Genomic DNA, 17,951 nt, shown 5'->3' on the forward strand with positions numbered 1-17,951 from the left:
AGTCACATTGGCAGAGCCCCTAAGGTGCCATAGAAGCAGTACCCTCCATAAGTGTCCCCATTTTACAAACGGTTGTGGGTCTGAATAAATTCATCTATGGGTGCAGTGAGCATGTTGACATCACATACAGTATGCCTCACAGAAATTTAAAACCAGTGGGTGATGAAGAAAGAATAATTATATTCTTACCACCATTGTGTGGTGAAGAAAGCCTGAAGTTTTTAATTTTAATAAGAGATAATAGGACAAAATGGACCTCACAGTTTTTTGCTCAATTTCTACCGTGTGTGTCAATACCCTACATGTAATTGGGAACCACATTTCAAGCACAGTGGAAAGCTCAGAATCGAAGGAGCACAATATTGTACTGCAGATTTGGCTGTTATGGTTTGTGGGTGCCATGACTCACTGGAAAAAAAACCTCGGGTGCCAGAAAAGCAAACAGCCTCAAAACTGACTTTTTAAAAACAACACCTCTAAATGAATTAATCTAAGGGTGCAGTGATCACGTTGACACCACAGATGTGTCACAGAATTTTATACCATTGGGCAGTGAAGAAAAAACAACTACATTTTTACCACAAAAATTTTGTTTTAGGCCCAGATTTTACATTTTCACATGGGGAAATGGGTGAAAATAGGGTCAAAATTCATCAGGCAAATTCTGCTGAACGTCGAAATACCCCATATTATAGCTGTACGATACTACTTAGCCACACAACGAGACTGAGGAGGAAAGCAGCAGTATTTGATTCTTGGAAAACAAATTATCATAGAATAGTTTGCAAACTCCATGTACAGTGCCCATAAATGACAGAAGGGCAGAATCCCACCTCAAGTGACCCCATTTTGGAAATCACTTCCCCCTGGAAATTTATCTGTAGGTGTAATTACAATTTTGACTCCATGGGTGGTTTCCAGAAACAAACAGCAGTGAATGTTGCTGAGTAAAAATTGTAAATACTTTATGCCATTATAGTGCTCAAACATTGTAGCGCACATGAATTGTAGTGCATATACATTGTGCCCAACTTGTGCTTCTGGAGATATTGGCCCTAAATGTGGATCACTGTGGGGCTCAGAAGGGAGGGGGGCATTTGGATTTAGCAGCACAAAATTTGCTGGATTTTTTGGGGGGCGAGGAGTCGTAGTACTATTTCTAAGCCTTTGTACCAGTAACTTGGAAGATCTGAATAGGGACTTGCTTTTTGTGGATTGAGTTGAAACACTGAGCACTTACATTGGGGTTCCCATCTAATTCTCTGAATGAAAGTATTTAAGATTAAACCCCTGAGGGATCCATTCACTATAATGAGGCAATAGAGTTACTCTGGATTCTGTCTGTCCTTCTGTTCAGAAGTGCACAAAACTGTGACTTAAAAAGACGGACACCGCCGGATCATAGTCCAGACAGAGATCACATTGCTTCCATCTGCTTCATTACAGGGAATCTTCTGCCAGAGGTTCCATCTGAATCTTGTATTTTGGAGATTTACACAGTCAACACAGTGTAAGGATTCAGCACAGAGCACAGGATACATGTGTGTCGAGCCTTACTGTGATCCTTAGTAGGCTGAATGAATATATCAACAGCAGATCAAGAATTTGTTCTATTTATTTTTTACACCATTCACTATTCTCGCGGTATAAGTGATTTTTTCTTTATTCTTCTGGTCGGTGCAATGACAGCGATACCCGATTTACATCGTTTTTTAGGGTTGCCTACTACCACACACTATATTTTACAAAAACAAGGTTGCGTGTTGCCATATTTTGAGATCTATAATTTTATGGTTTCTGCCGATAGGGTTATGTGAAGGCTTGCTTTTTGAGGGAAATGTTGACTTTTTTTATTGGACCAGGATGCGACATTGCTTTGCATCCTAACGTTATTGTATTAAAAAGGACTGATGCTGTCTTTTGGAAATCTAAAACTACAACCAAGATAGAAAATGGTATGACTTGTATATATATGTTTGATAAATAATTAATATTGTGTGCAATAGTTTTCTTCTGCTGTGCTATTGGGCTGCTCCACATTGCGCTGTCCTCTTTGCCACTTCCTCATCACATCTAAGTTGAGAGTATGGGTAAGGCTAGTTTCACACTAGCATTTTGAGGAGCTGCGGAGGGCTGCGGACTTCCTCCGTGAAGCCACGCCCTTGGCCGCACCTCTGCCGCTAGCTCCGCCTACTTCTGCATGCGGCGTGCATACGGCTGGCATACCTATCTTTAACATTAGGTACGCAGGTCATGCCGCTGCATGCAGATGCTTCCGCATGTGTCGTTTTGACGATGCGGAGAAATAAAATTGCTACAAGCTGCGTTCTACGCTGGACGCCACATCGTCAAAACGACGCATGCGGAAGCATGCATACAGCGGTACGACCTGCATACCTAATGTTAAAGATAGGTACGCAGGCCGCATGCACGCCGCATGCAGAATTAGGCAGAGCTAGCGGCGGAGGTGCGGCCGAGGGCGGGGCTTCACGGAGGAAGTCCGCAGCCATCCGCAACGCTAATGTGAAACCGGCCTAAAGGTGACATTTTCTAAATTAGCTTTCATGGTAGTTCAATTTATCATGTTAATAGTAATGTAGAAGTGACATGTTTGGTTGTTAACTCATGTCACAATTTTCTGAACAAAAAAGGTAAAAAAAATGCTTACAAAGAAAAAGAAAAACACTAGTCACCTTTTGAATCTCCCTCTGATCAAGAAGTGATGCTATTGTGATCCCGTTTGTCTTTATTATGTGTGAGCCACAATGCCCTTAGTTATTACTTGCTGGAGACACTTGGAGGATTACCATTAGCACATTTAGGCCGGCGTCACACTAGCGTATTGCATCCGATGCGAGAGCATCGGATGCGATATGCTAATGACACTCGGCTCCTGATCGCAGCAGAGCAGGAGCCGAGTGTCATGCGTCTGTGCTCCGATTCTCTCGCACAGGGAGGATTGGAGCACAGCTGCGGAGGAGGCGGAGAAATGAATTTCTCCATCTCCTCCATTGCTGGGGTCTGCTTATAGCGCACATCACTCGGGTGATATCCGAGTGGTGTGCGCTGTCTCACTCGCACCCATAGGCTTATATGGGTGCGAGTGAGCCGAGAGTTTTCCTCGGTCCGAGACAATCGCAGCATGCTGCGATTGTCTCGGACCGAGGAAAACGGCCGACAAAAAGTCGGCTGCTGGGAGCGGCCCCATATGGTAACATTGGTCCGAGTGCAATGCAATTTTTTATCGCATTGCACTCGGCCGTTTTAAACGCCAGTGTGATGCCGGCCTTAGGGGAATTGAAGACGTTAATAATTTTTTCTTTTAATTTAAACACGTAATGCTGATTTATTTATTTTTTAAATTAGGGTAGTTTTTTGAGAATGTCTTTGGAGTGGTGCTACAAAAAGTCACTGAAAAAAGAGAGAGGATAATTATAAGCACTGACCTGTAATATCCTGTCACCTTCTCGAATGCGGCCATCCCTCGCTGCAATACTGTCCGGATCAACCTATAGGAATACAGACTATAAATCAGCATTTCACACTTAAAGTCCAATGAGTTTTTAATTGTCTATATAGAAACGAGTTAAAATAGTGCTTGGAATTACCATTTATTGACAATAGGCTTAATGGCTATTTAATCATTAGTATTAAATACATTTGGCTACTTGTGGCAGGTAATTACAATATAATAAGGATTAGAGATGAGTGGATTTATCTGCTGTGAATTGACTTCAAATTTCCTGAAACTCTTCAGGTTATTAAGACAATTTGTGATTTGATTAATAAGGATCTCAAACAAAAAAAGCCTGCTTCACATACTGCTGGAGTTTGCTGCAACCAGGAAGCAGAATTATGCCGTCAAGCGTGGGTGCGCAAACTTCCTCAAATTACCTCGCTGCTCGCTCATCAAATTATCTAGAGCAGCCAATCAGGGGGGACTATCACAGAGACTATAAAAGATGTGGGCAGTGAAATATATTTTAGGATTCTACAGCCTAGGGGTAAGAGGTTGGTGCACACAGCTCATTACACATAGGACAGCAAAAAGGCCAAAAACCTAATTTTAATGCACTACTACAGTGCTGAAGCACAGTGAAAACGGGAACAGTAATTTCAGTCTGTGAATAAAAATACAAAGATGAAAGGGATAGTGAGGGGCATCCCAATAATCCACTTGTGTACCAACTAACTTTCATTTGATCAACTTGGTGGTGCAATCTCTGCCATACTACCTTGTGGAGTTGACTGCATTTTGAGAAGTGATGGGAGTGCACTCTGCCTCACTGGAAGGCACCCTTTCTGTGCAGTCACCTGCAGGAGAATGTACGCTGTTCTCTTGACTTGTATTTGAGCTCCAAAATGCACTACTCCATAGGGTATTAGCAATTCTTGAAATTTGCAGCCCATTGGATGACTGTTCTGAGCGGTAGTAATGTACAAGTACAACCGGGAAAAGTGATGAAATCTTTGTGACTATAAGCGTCATCTGATTACAACAATAAGTGGGGGTTATCTGTATTCTACTATTCCTCCTTCAGATCTTACTCAACTACATGGCATAGTGTTGATTTTGTACATCATCCTCATTATTTTCTTTCAGGCAAAGTTAAGCGCTGCCAAGTGGCTTTACAGCTTGAAACCATGAAGGAGAAAAATCACACAGCAAAGTTGCGGCTGTGCATCAAGTGGCAACAAAGGAACTAGCTCATGGCTCATTGGGTAACTTTTTTACAGATAGAGTAGCTTGAGGAAGGTGGTGACTGTGGCCTAGAAAGTGTCTGCTAATTTCAACCATTCTTATTTGGCGAATCACTTCCTCCTGGCTTTGCAAATACAGAATGGTCTGCCTAAGCACCACCTGACTTTGCAACCCACTGCCAATTGACATTTTATATGCTGTATAAGCAATGTTAAGCAATTGGGTATTTTATCATAAGGCTGCCAAACTGGAGCATGAGATACTTTGAGATTCATCACTGGCAGATGATGAGGGAGTTGTGTGCTTTCTTAAGCCCTTTGATAAGGCAACAACATTTGTCATTAGGGAAACATGTGGGATCAATCATGTCATCCTGGAAAAAAAAAGAATGCAAGATAGCATGAAGTAAAAACAGAAAATTGCACATGTTTCTTGCCATCTTGTTTCTGTTAGAACCCTCAAGATCCATGTTATATGATGTACAATGTGAAGGAAGAAGAGGAATAAGGGGAGGAGGAGCAGCAGCTTGAAATTTACCAGGCTCAGGTAAGGGACAAGGCTGACAGAGTGAAATTGGCTATGGAAACCAACTGTTGCAACGAGATAATGAAGAGAACCAATCACTCGGTTGTCCTGGTGAACATGGCAAGTTGTATGCTAGAATTCTTGTGGGAAAACTGGTGTATTGTTATGGTCAAGCAAAGAAATGACTATTGGATAACCATGCTTTTAGACCCTTGCTTTAAATTTAGAATGAAAGTATTTTCCCTATCTTTCAAAAGGGAGGCCAAATTGGTGTTTTACCAGGATAAATCAACATGGGAAAATGGGGGGAAAGGATTTTCTCAGTGCTCAACAGAGTATCACAGGACCACGGGTGCCAGGTTCAATGTGGCTGGAGTCCACTTGTAAATGCAGGCAAAGAGGAAAAACTAGCACCAGGTACTTTCCATAAAAATACAAATTTAGTCTTTTTATTTAATTCATTGCTTGTAAGAAGTTAAAAACAGACATGTCATTGCACATCAGGGGGAAAACATCCCCGCACACCTGACGCATTTCAGACTTTATGTCCTTACTCATAAGAATCAGGATAAGCTGTGTTATCTACTCTATGAAGCTTTTGTGGAACGCATGTCTGTCCGGGAAACCTCTATCTGCTTCCAACATAGCCGACACTATACTGTCTGTGCCAGCTTTAGGGCTACAACATTTAACTGAGGCAGCAAAAGCTACAGCATATTTAACATGTTGGACCAGATGTTTTATCAGCTATTGTGATAATTTTTCACACATCAGCAAACACAGACGTCCCAGGTGAACAGTTGATTTCAGTCATATCTAGACTGCTCCATTTCTTAGACAGCTACCCAAGGACTTATGGGTCAACAAACTGAACCAGTGGCAAGAACTGTCCCAGTTTTCAATCAGTGGGCTGTGATATCCTGCCTCTAGTGTACTATAAGAGAGGGTACACAGCTCACCCAGTAGCTTTGCCATACCCAATCTGATCTGGTTATCCGCTATAATTATTAACAACATAACATTTGTAAAAATGAATAAGGCATGGATCAGTGTCATCTTTCTTTCACCAAAGGCTGACATCAAAGACTAGATTGGCTATGCCATCTGCCTACCTCATGGCTTGCTGTCCATCAACTACAGAGTTTTGCTGCCTCTGGTGCTAACATCTACCATTCAGCCACACCTCAACTCCTTTTCCAACATGTTATCTATACTGCAATGTATGCTGCTGCTGAGGTGGTCATTGGTTGCCCTACACTGCCAGACTTCTCCTTGCCTGCCCTATATTTCTTTGGCCACTGCCATAGTCATGCCAGTTATGCATCTCCACCCTTTCCACTAGGTTTTTTAGTGGCAAACTGTACTAGTGCTGAGGCAGCTATTACTGGCTCTACACTACCAGACATCTCCGTGCCTGACCTGTCATAATAATCTACTGTGCAACTTCTACTGCTGCCACTGCCACTACACTGCCATGCAGGCTTCACGTTTAGTGGCTGCATTACTAAGGCTGCGTTTGCATTAAAGAGATCAAATGTGGTTCAATACAGTCTTAGATGTCTTCAGGGTGATATAAACATATCTATGGGACATTTAAAGGCTTTTCAGTATTTAGATTTGTGGCAATTTTACTGGCCGTAAAAACAAACGTTTCAAAAAATGAATTTAATAAGATTTGCTACTCCCTAATGAGGATGACTATTTTCAAAAAAGTATCAAAAAAATATTTATCTTTAGTATTAGAATATGCTTGGGAATTCCGAACATATGTATAATTGTATTTAGGACAAAACAGGACAAATTCCAATGTTGGTATTTTAATTGTTAGAACGATTGTTATACTAAATATTTGGCTGTATGTGAATGTAGATCCAATACGTTTTCTTTCTTAGACATATTGTAAAGAATACATAAATTATAAAAGAATTGTGTATTTTTTTTCATACAGGCCTATCAGGTGAAACTCTGCCTTCATATGGCTGTAAATAAACATCATTAAATATCCTGCAATTGTTACTGATGATATATTGAGATAAATCTTGACAGTTACGCAAGGCTCTTGAGCTGTCCAGATGTTTAATATTTCTGTAATGAATAATGATCCAGTGTCCAGAGTGGGAACACTATCTATCATGTTCAGTTGATGGTTATCCTAAGTCATTTATTTGGCCCTGTCATCCTATAAGCTATTTTTCAAACAAAACACCTCAAGTGTAGCATTTGGTTTTAGGTTACATTTCATATATGGTGAAATTTTCACTATGCTGTTTTTTAATAATAGCCTGTCACCAAAATAATAAACCAAAGTCTGCTGTTTAATGGCAAAAGACAATGTAATTATATAAGATAGTAAAACCCTGCAGTAGCTTGCCCTTTGGAAATACCCCAGGCTGATGAAAATTATATAATGATTTTATGGCTTAGAAGAAATAAAGTATATTAGATTGTTTGAGGTAATTAATCAGAATAATATTAGAGTAGGATAATGTACAGTCACGTGCTTATTTTTAAATTGAATCTGAGTGTTAAGGTTAATAATCCAGATTGTATCACTTTCTTTTGTTGCATTATAAAGTCCATACATTTGGAAACAGTTGGTCAGTTTGTCTTCCAATCATTTAAGTAACAGTTTCATATAAAAAAAATTACCGTACATTCATTTCAATCTTGTAGCAACCATTTAGTCTTTCATAGTTAAAATTGCATCAGAATTACAGAGCTTTCTAATTTTAGACATTTAGAGTAAACTAGAATGAACATGGTTTTAAATTTTAGACATTTATGGTGAATCCAAAGTATGACACCTCTGAGACCTCAACCTATTGGGCAAATGATATTTTCCCTTTTCACTAAGGTCGGATTTACTCATCCATATGTCACAGATGGAATATGGACTGGCTTCCTGTCCTGAACTTGACAGCCTAATATATACAGTGGGCAAAAAAGTATTTGAAACACTGCCGATTTTGCAAGTTTTTCTTACCTACAAAAAAAAGAGGTCTAATTTTTATTGCAGGTACACTTCAACTGTGAGAGACAGAATTTAAAAATAAAACCAGAAAATCACATTGTATGATTTTTAAATGATTAAATTGCATTTTATTGCATGAAATAAGTATTTGATCACCAACCAACCAGCAAGAATTCTGGCTCTCACAGACCTGTTAGTTTTTCTTTACCATGCCCTCCTACCCTGCACTCATTACCTGTATTAATTGCATCTGTTTGAACTCGTTACCTGTATAAAAGACACCTTTCCACACATTCAATCAATCTCACTTTAACTTCTCCACCATTGACAAGACCAAAGAACTGTCTAAGGACAGCAAGGACAAAATTGTTGACTTGCACAAGGCTGGGCTGGGCTACAGGACAAGAAGGCAACAACTGTTGGTGCATTTATTAACAAGTGGATGAAACAGGAGATGACTGTCAATTTTCCTCAGTCTGGGGCTCAATTCAATATCTCACTTCACGGGGTAGGGATGATTCTGAGAAAGGACAGGAATCAGCCCAGAATTACATGGGAAGACCTGATCAATGACCGGAAGAGAGCTGGAACCGCAGTCTCAAACATTATCATTAATAACACACTACGCCGTCATGGATTGAAATCCTGCAGAGCACGCAAGGTCCCCCTGCTCATGCCAGCACATGTCCAGGTTTATTTGAAGTTTGCCAATGAATACCTGGATGATCCAGAGGAGGCTGTCGTAGTTCCACCCCTCAGTGTGTCTGGGGTGCAGTAACTGACAGATCAGCTATCCAATCTGGTATATGGGTATTCTGAAGCTGTCAGTACTTTGATTGACAGCTTGGTCATCCAATCTGGTACAGGCGTGTGCTGAGCTGTCAATATGTTGATTGACAGGTTGACTATCCAATCTGAGACTGTGAGGAGTGAGCTGTCTCCAGGTGTTCATTATTTCATGCAATTGTCATAATTATTAACTGAGCTGTGTCTCCCAGAACTCTGCTAGAAGTACATTCAGCTTGTGAAGTTTATGCTTTTCTGTGCCTTGAGTTCTTTATGCTTGAGCTGTTGCCTGACCATCCACCTATTTAACCACTCCAGCTCTGATCCAGTATCCTTCCGGTATTCTGAACTCAGAATGTTACCCTACTATGCTTTTGTCTTTTCCTTCTGTTTATGATGTACCATCCTGGATTCTGACCTTGGACTCCTTGACCACTCAATCACGGCCATGAGAAGTGACTAGCATCACAGAGGCATGGTGGAAGGTCATATGTTCAAATGAGACCAAAATAGAACTTTTTGGTATCAATTCTACTAACCATGTTTGTAGGAAGAAGGATTAGTACAACTCCAAGAACATCATCCCAACTGTGAAGCATGGTGGAGGAAACATCATACTCTGGGGGTAATTTTCTGCAAAGGAGACAGGATTACTGCACCATATTGAAGGGAGGATGGATAGAGTCATGTGTCATGAGATTTTGGCCATCATCCGCCTTCCTTCAGCAACAGCATAGAAGAAGGGTCATGGCTGGGTCTTCCAGCATGACAATGACCTGAAACACACAGCCAGGGCAACTAAGACGTGGCTTCATAAGAAGCATTTCCAGGTCCTGGAGTGGCTTAGCCAGTCTCCAGGCCAGAAACAAATATAAAATCTTTGAAGGGAGCTGAAACCCAATGTTGCCCAGTGATAGCCCCAAAACCTGAAAGATCTGGAGGAGATCAGTATGGAGGAGTGAGCCAAAATCCCTGCTGCAGTGTTTGCAAACTTAGTCAAGAAGTAGAGGAAATGTCTGACCTCTGTAATTGCAAACAATGTTTCTGTACCAATATTAAGTTATGTTTTTAAATTATATCAAAAACTTATTTCATGCAATATAATGCAAATTAATTATGTAAAAAAAACAATGTGACTTTCTGGATTTTTTTTAAGATTCTGACTGTTGAAGTGTAACTACCATAAAAAAAATTACAGACCTCTCCATTCTTTGTAGGTGGGAAAAGTTGCAAAATCAGCAGTGTATCAAATACTTATTTTCCCCTCTGCATCTTTGAGGCTATTAAGTTCAGATTTAGACACTCGCTGCCCTTTCATGAATCACAGAGATGTGTGAATACAGTGTGAGATTGTCGCATCAAGGTGCATAGTGAATGGAGAGGTGAACAAACGCATGGGCTCTCTTTTTACAAGATTGCTTTTCTGTTTTTAGAACTCCCATATACATGTATAGAAAACCTCTCTATTTAATTGAATATAGCTACTTCTACCCATCTCATCTAACAAAATTAAAGTTTCATCTCAGCATTTCAATATTTTGGTATTTAAGATGAGAAAACTAAATTAAGTCTGAACATATATTACTTACATATGTTAGTAATTGTGTAATGTCAGATGTACAGATAGGGGAAAAAGACTCCAATGAAATATAATTGCATGATAAAGGTGGAGGCGTAGGACTATATCAAAGCCCATTTTCTCTTTTCAATTTGAGTTAACCCCATGACAGCCCCATCTTTAGAATGGTGTAGGTGAAGGTATACTTTTAGATTTTATGGATTTCAGCATGGCAATCAACCTATAATTTCATTCACTTCTTTAAAGGGAACCTGTCACATGAAAAAATGCTATTGCCCTGCAGATTTGGGGATAATCTGGAGGTTAATACTGACCTAAACCTGCCTGACACCCGCACTTAAAGCCCCACTGCTGGGAGAAAATTACCTTTATTCCACCAGCAGCTTTCATCGTTCAGTCACAGTAGAGGCGCCGGTGTGGGTTTAGTCACTGCTCTGAGAATAGAGAGCAGCGGCTGTAAGCACGCCTCCGGCACTGACAGCCAACCCCAATGCTGAGTTTCTGTCAGTCAGTGCTAAGGATACGGATACAGCCACCACTCTTTATACATAGAGAGGTGACTGAACCCGTGTCGGCGCTGCCCCCGTGACTGGACAAAGAAGAATAAAGTTAATTTCCTCCCAGAAGTGCCGACGCTGGACAGGTTTGTAACGTTATTAACCTGCAGGTTAACCCCATATCTGAAGGTTAGCAGTGTTTTTTCATGTGACAGATTCCCTTTAACTTGTATCTCAACTATGCTTTCCTATAATTCCATCTTCCATGTATTATGCTTTGCTTATGTTCAGATTTTTACCTCACTAACATATATCCCAGTATCTTCTTCATCATCTGTCCTGTAGCAGACTGTTAGACCAAGTCTGTCCTTGTTGTTTAGCCGACAAAGTTCAATTTCCTGTAAGGAATTAAAATACAAGGAATATTAAAATATATTTAAGAATATCTTTCTAAAAATTGCTTTTAGTATTATTTGTTTTCATTATCATGTGCTTCATTCAGTATTTTACATGAGCACGCAGTATGTAATGAAATGATCTGTATATAATCAGCACTTATTGAAATACTGGTATATTTTGGCATGCGAGTAATTATAATTGCATTTTAAACTATATTTTTTCTTGCGCTTGAAAAACCTTTCATAAAACAAAACCCTTCAAATCATCGATCACACTCTTCAAGAAAAAGTCAACAAGTTCTTAGCAAACTCTTTAATTCTCATCATGTGTTATCAGTATAGAGTATATTTACTATAAATGGTTACGAGCATAAACACTAAATAATATTTTACATATAGGGTTGGACTATAGGGAGTGCATAAGGGGAAATGGCTCCAGAGCCTACTACAGCAATGTGTCATGGCACCGCTCTGCGCCGCCGCTCCTACTGCCGTGCCTGCCGCCCCATCAGCCACCCCTTGTCCCACTTGCCGACATACTTACCTGCGCCGGCGCGCTCCTCCTGCTGGCTCGCGTTCTTCTCTCTTCTAACTCACCACAGCTTCCTGGTTCTCGCGCACCTCGCACTCCATGTTTCATCTGCGCACGCGTACTTCCTCTTTTGATATACACGCACTCCGCACCTCCTCTCTGTGACCCTGGAGGACACAGACCCGGAAGTCCTTCTGCACACCATGTATTTAAGGTAAACCCTTCCGCTGCTCCATGCCTGATTGTCATTTGTGCATCTCATGACCCAGGCCCTGTATATTTCTCTAGTCCATGCCTGCCCTTTGTCTCTGCCATACCTCTGCCCAGTCCACGTCTGTCCTGTGTCTCCGCTATACCTCTGCCCAGTCCACATCTGCCCTGTGTCTCCGCTATACATCTGCCCAGTCTATGTCTGCCCTGTGTCTCTGCCACATCTCTGCCCAGTCCACGCCTGACCTGAGTCTCCGCCATATCTCTGCCTAGTCCACGTCTGTCCTGTGTCTCCGCCATACCTCTGACCAGTCCACGTTCGTCCTGTGTCTCCACCATATCTCTGTCCAGTCCACGCCTGCCCTGTGTCTCTGCCATATCTCTGTCAAGTCCTAGCCTGTCCTGTGTTTCCGTCATATCCTATCTGCCCCGTGTCTCGGTCCTATCCAGCCTACTCTGTGTCTCTGTTCTGCTCAGCCTGTTCTGCATCTTCCGTCATATGCTTGAATCTCGTACCACCTTTCCCCCAGGTATCAGCTTCTGCGGCAATAGTCTCCCTCGGGCCTGCCCCTAATGCTCCCTGTATTGGGGTTGGTCTACCAGGTCAGCTCACCCTTGGGAGGTTCGTTGTCGGGGTTCTGCGTGTTCACTCTAGGAGTTCCTAAAACCTCACACAATGTGACCATTTATGTGCAGCATAACTTAGCAACATGAAATATGATACTTCGTAGAGGCCTGTAATGTAACACATTTTTTTTCCAATGGAGACTTTGCAACCTTCATTAGGATTCAGTATCTATTCCGTACATTTAATGTTTTAGAGTACTGTACTAAAACACATAATATTTAGCTTATTTCTTCCATGAAAAACTAGAATAAAATAGATCACATAACACATTTTTAACGTGGTGCAGTGTGGCAGCCATGGACAAGGTGCTGGTCTTCCACACCCTGACATGCTATATGAAAACGGGGGGGCTTTGCTACAATGGTGATATGCCTCTGCAGACCACATGGTGTTGTTGTCTTCGGCTGGTCAGGACCAGATGCTTCAGATTTAAGTAAGAAAAGCCATAATTCAAAAATAAACTTATTTTTACTGGAGAATAACTTAATTTGAACTGTACAGCAGATTGTAGGTGCATTTCTTCATGGCCACTTATTTAACAGTAAACATCAACAAACATACCCCTGGCTTTGCGTTCCTCTCCCCTTACGGGAGTTTCTCTGCCAATATGGCCTGCTCAGCTTCCAATGTTCTGACGCCTCTAAACTACCACATGGTGAGACTCTACTCTTCTCTTTTCTTTTTATTACCTCTCTGACCGAAGACTCCATACCATCCTGCCAGGCTTCTTGCCCTAGGCGCTGATATTCTCTCTTCCACTCTCTCATTCTCGATCTCGATTCCGGACGGCTACTCGCTTTTCTTCTCTGCTATCTCTTCCATTACAGGCAATTACTATTTGCTCCTTTAGTTCCTCTCTTGCCAGAGGGACACCCACTGCATGAGGTCCTGCCAACTAGTCAAACCTGAGGTCTGCTATTGCTGCAATCTCAGCCCTATCTGTCTCACGTGTCTCCATGTAACCCCTCCTGCTCTGAGCTAGTCCAAACTATTAACTCTATCACTTCCTGTTGCTGGGCTGTATCTTTAAACATGCAAACATTATAATCAGGGGCGTAACAACTGCGGTCGCAGGGGTCGCGACTGCGATGGGGCCCACAGTGTTTTCAGGGCCCGCCCAGTCCAGCAAACAAGTAGCAGGGGAAGGAGACAAGTCACGCACGCATCCTGCTGGCCACGCCCACAGCTTCCCCAGACTTTCAGCAGTGTGCGGCGAGTGGGCGTGTCCGTGAAGGACATGTGACCTAGCAGAAGGGCTGTGCGTGTCACTGACTGAAGCTGGAGAGATGGCAGGCATTAGCTGGTGAGTGATGTGCTGCTTACACCTGACACACACACACACACACACACACACACACCTACCTGTTCTATGCGCACAGGACCTGTGATGAGGTCACAGGAGGGGAGGAGTCAGGGGTCACATGATCAGTGGCCTCAGTGTATGCACTATGCAGGACTCTGCTGTGCTTGATTGTCATGGTGCTGAATGAGGGGATGTTTATGTAACAGAGCCGTGTGTGTACAAGGTGTACAGAGCGGAGCCGTGTATGTGCGTAGTGGAGCAAGGTGTACGGAGCGGAGTCAGGTGTGTACGAGGTATACAAAGCTGAGCCGAGGGTGAAAGAGGTGAGCGGATTCGTGTATGTATGGGGTGTATGGAGTGGTGCTGCGTGTTTAAGAGGTGTAAGGAGCGGAGCCGCGTGTGTAAGAGGTGTATGGAGCGGAGCCGCGTGTGTACAAGGTGTACGGAGCAGAGCCGCGTGTGTACAAGGTGTAGGGAGCGGAGCCGTGTGTGTATGAGGTGTAAAGAGCGGAGCCGCATGTGTACAAGGTGTAGGGAGTGGAGCCGCGTGTGTACAAGGTGTAGGGAGCAGAGCTGCGTGTGTACAAGGTGTAGGGAGTGGAGCCGCGTGTGTACAAGGTGTAGGGAGCAGAGCTGCGTGTGTACAAGGTGTAGGGAGCGGAGCCGCGTGTGTACAAGGTGTACGGAGTTCTCGGAGCGAAGCCGTGTGTTCAAGGTGTAGGGATCGGAGCCGCGTGTGTACAAGGTGTACGGAGCGGAGCCGCGTGTGTACAAGGTGTACGGAGCGGAGCCGTGTGTGTACGGGTTCTCGGAGCGAAGCCGTGTGTGTACGGGCTGTACACGGCTGTGGACAGAGCCCAGCATGTGCACTGTGGGGGAGTATTGCGTGTACTCGCCAGCATCAGAATGTGCAGTGTGCATGCTCCAGAGCCAACCAGTACACTCAATACACCCCCACACTGCACAGGTCTGGAAATGACGCACTGCAGCGTCATACCAGGAAGAAACAGCACACAGAGTTCAAACGCCGGGAGTGCGCTTGGAATTAGAGCGAGGGAGGACATATTACTATAGGGACATGTTAGTTATAAAATCATTTTTCTCAGCGAGTACAGGGCAGTATTAGGTCAGACTACACAACATTGCAACACAACTATAGTGTGCGAAATGAATAGGGAAAATGTGAATTTCGGTGGGAAATATTTTGGCGCGGGGGGGCCCCATTTGAAAGTTCGCATCGGGGCCCCTCACTTTGTAGTTACGCCACTGATTATAATCCATCACATCCTATCACTTATCTTCAAGGGGGAACATGGGCAATATCTCCACTTCCTTACACATTCCAAAAATCACACATTCCAAAATCAAACTAAATAATATAGCTTTGTACAAATGGTAAACTTCAAGGTTACTATACAGCAAATATATTTTTTTCTACTTTTGATTATTTATCTTTCTCAGTTTCTTTTGTGCTCACATTTTATCTTGTAATTGAAATATCTTATACTGTTATAAGTATCTAATACTGAAGTTAGAGGCATTGCACTGCAAATAATACAAGTAGCAGCAATGAGGCTCATGGAGAAGGAGAGGGAGAGAACAACTTTGTTCAGTAGGCACCAATCATCTGCATTGACTGTACTGTAAGAAACAACACTTTCTCCTTAAAGGGGTTTTCCACTACTCGGACAATGCCTTCTCAATGGGGAAACAGTGTGTGAGAAGGGATTGTCTGAGCAGTGAAAAAAACCATTAAAGGAGGTATATTATCAGCAAATGATCTATTGTTTAAATCAGATTTTTCTGTCACATGTGTTTTTTAGTTGTTAATATCATTTTATAGTATGATTTTCATTAAAAATATAAATAATCTTGAATTTTGTATTCTGGCCACTGGGGATTATTTCAGGCACTAATTCAATGACAGGTAGCATTTTTCTAAACACAGCTAATAACAGAGAACCTACTGATTTCAGCAGTATGTCACTTATTAGACTGTGTGCTATTGTTTCAATACAATGAGTGTTTTATTAGCAAGAGATTAGCAGTACAATGTACACAGAAAGGTGTGGCGTGGGTGGGGTTAGCTTTTGAGCTCGGCTACATGCTACATCTAAAGCCTCTGATTGTATCACAAGGGCTGCACCCAGTAAACAGTGTCTCTTTCCATACATCATGCTGCTTTCAGATTAGGGAGCAAAAACTTACTGACATACTTCCTTTAATTATTGAACTAATATGAGCTTACAGACTAGAAAAGCCTTAATGGCTATTGTGAACATTGCAAGATTACTTTTTGGTATTGATTATTGTAATACAGATTGTGAAATGATTAAAAAAAAAATTGCCAAAAATTTTAATAAAGAAACATTTCACTCAAAAATCTTATTAAAACAAAAGGTTGTTTTCTGATGACACATTTCCATGAAGCACATCACAGTTAACAAACTAATGGACATGAACTAGCATTTATTGTATATTTTTTATTTACCTACATTATTTTTTGTAAGCTATGAGGGGCTAAGGGTAAATTTACATTCGATATTCTTGTAGTTTAAGTAGGCTGAAATCACCCTACAAACAAGCAAAACAATTGTACATTTGCGCAGCCCAAAACATCATTGCTCCTGGCTGCGCGATGCCCTGTGCAAAAAGGACTTGCTCTGCCCAGAACAATGGCAGACTATAGACATTTGAATATTTATTATATAACATTCAGTATTCATTATTAATGCACCACTCCAGTGTTTGTTTTTTTATTTCACCACTGGAGTTCTGCTTCTAATCTGAGGCCACTGACTCTACTCTGATATTCACCTGCACCGTCTTCAGCTTTTATCATTGCCGCTCTCCTCGGTCTCTGGCAGTTTGTGACCTTCGGATTGCTCCAGTGTTTTAACTCAATACAAGTCTATGATAGTCTTTTTCTGGCTTTTATCTTTCATACACTTGTACTGAGAGCTTCTGATGTAATTTCTGACTTCCGGCCAGTCAGAAGTTGCAGTCTCAAGATGGTGCCATGGACCAGAGGGACGCTGAAAAAAAGTGAATATGATGGAAGGTGAGTATGAGACTGGAGGCATGGACCGTAGATTAGAAACACCATTGTTGATTGCTGTTATTATGTAACCTGTTGTGAATTCTGCTTTTGGGCTCCCTCCGGTGGTTGTAGGTGGTAATGCAGTTGTCTCTGGGCTGCAGTCCTGTACAGGTGTATCTGCTGATTGCAATTCTGACTGGGGTATTTAGGTTTAGTCCCACAAGCCCGCTGTCTTGGGGTAATCCTTGACACTGATCTCTCTTTTAAACCACATATCCAAACCCTTTCCACTTCCTGCTGCCTCCAACTCAAAAATATTTCACGGATCCGCTCATTCCTAAACCAAGAATCTGCAAAGACCCTAGTCCATGCCCTCATCATCTCCCGCCTCGACTACTGTAACCTCCTGCTCTGTGGCCTCCCCTCTAACACTCTTGCACCCCTCCAATCTATTCTAAACTCTGCTGCCCGACTAATCCACCTGTCCCCCCGCTATTCCCCGGCCTCTCCCCTCTGTCAATCCCTGCACTGGCTCCCCATCACCCAGAGACTCCAGTACAAAAGCCTAACCATGACATACAAAGCCATCCACAACCTGTCTCCTCCATACATCTGCGACCTCGTCTCCCGGTACTCTCCTGCACGCAAGCTCCGATCCTCACAAGATCTCCTTCTCTACTCCCCTATTATCTCCTCTTCCCACAATCGCATACAAGATTTCTCTCGTGCATCCCCCTACTCTGGAATTCTCTACCACAACATATCAGACTCTCGCCTACC

At 42.3% G+C, this 17,951-nt stretch overlaps 1 protein-coding gene across 1 annotated transcript in view; it reads right to left on the reverse strand.

The window, feature by feature from the left end:
* The window catches only part of PDZRN4 (PDZ domain containing ring finger 4), a 325,432-nt gene that overhangs the window by 42,754 nt on the left and 264,727 nt on the right, over positions 1-17,951 (reverse strand). Inside the window, exons 4-5 of the mRNA XM_069764758.1 lie at positions 11,360-11,458; positions 3,447-3,509 (exon numbers count right to left, since the gene is read on the reverse strand). Coding sequence (XP_069620859.1) covers positions 3,447-3,509; positions 11,360-11,458 — 162 coding nt within the window. The remainder of the gene's footprint in view (positions 1-3,446; positions 3,510-11,359; positions 11,459-17,951) is intronic.

Source organism: Ranitomeya imitator, chromosome 4 (assembly GCF_032444005.1).
Source record: "Ranitomeya imitator isolate aRanImi1 chromosome 4, aRanImi1.pri, whole genome shotgun sequence".
NCBI classification, from domain to species: Eukaryota; Metazoa; Chordata; class Amphibia; order Anura; family Dendrobatidae; genus Ranitomeya; species Ranitomeya imitator.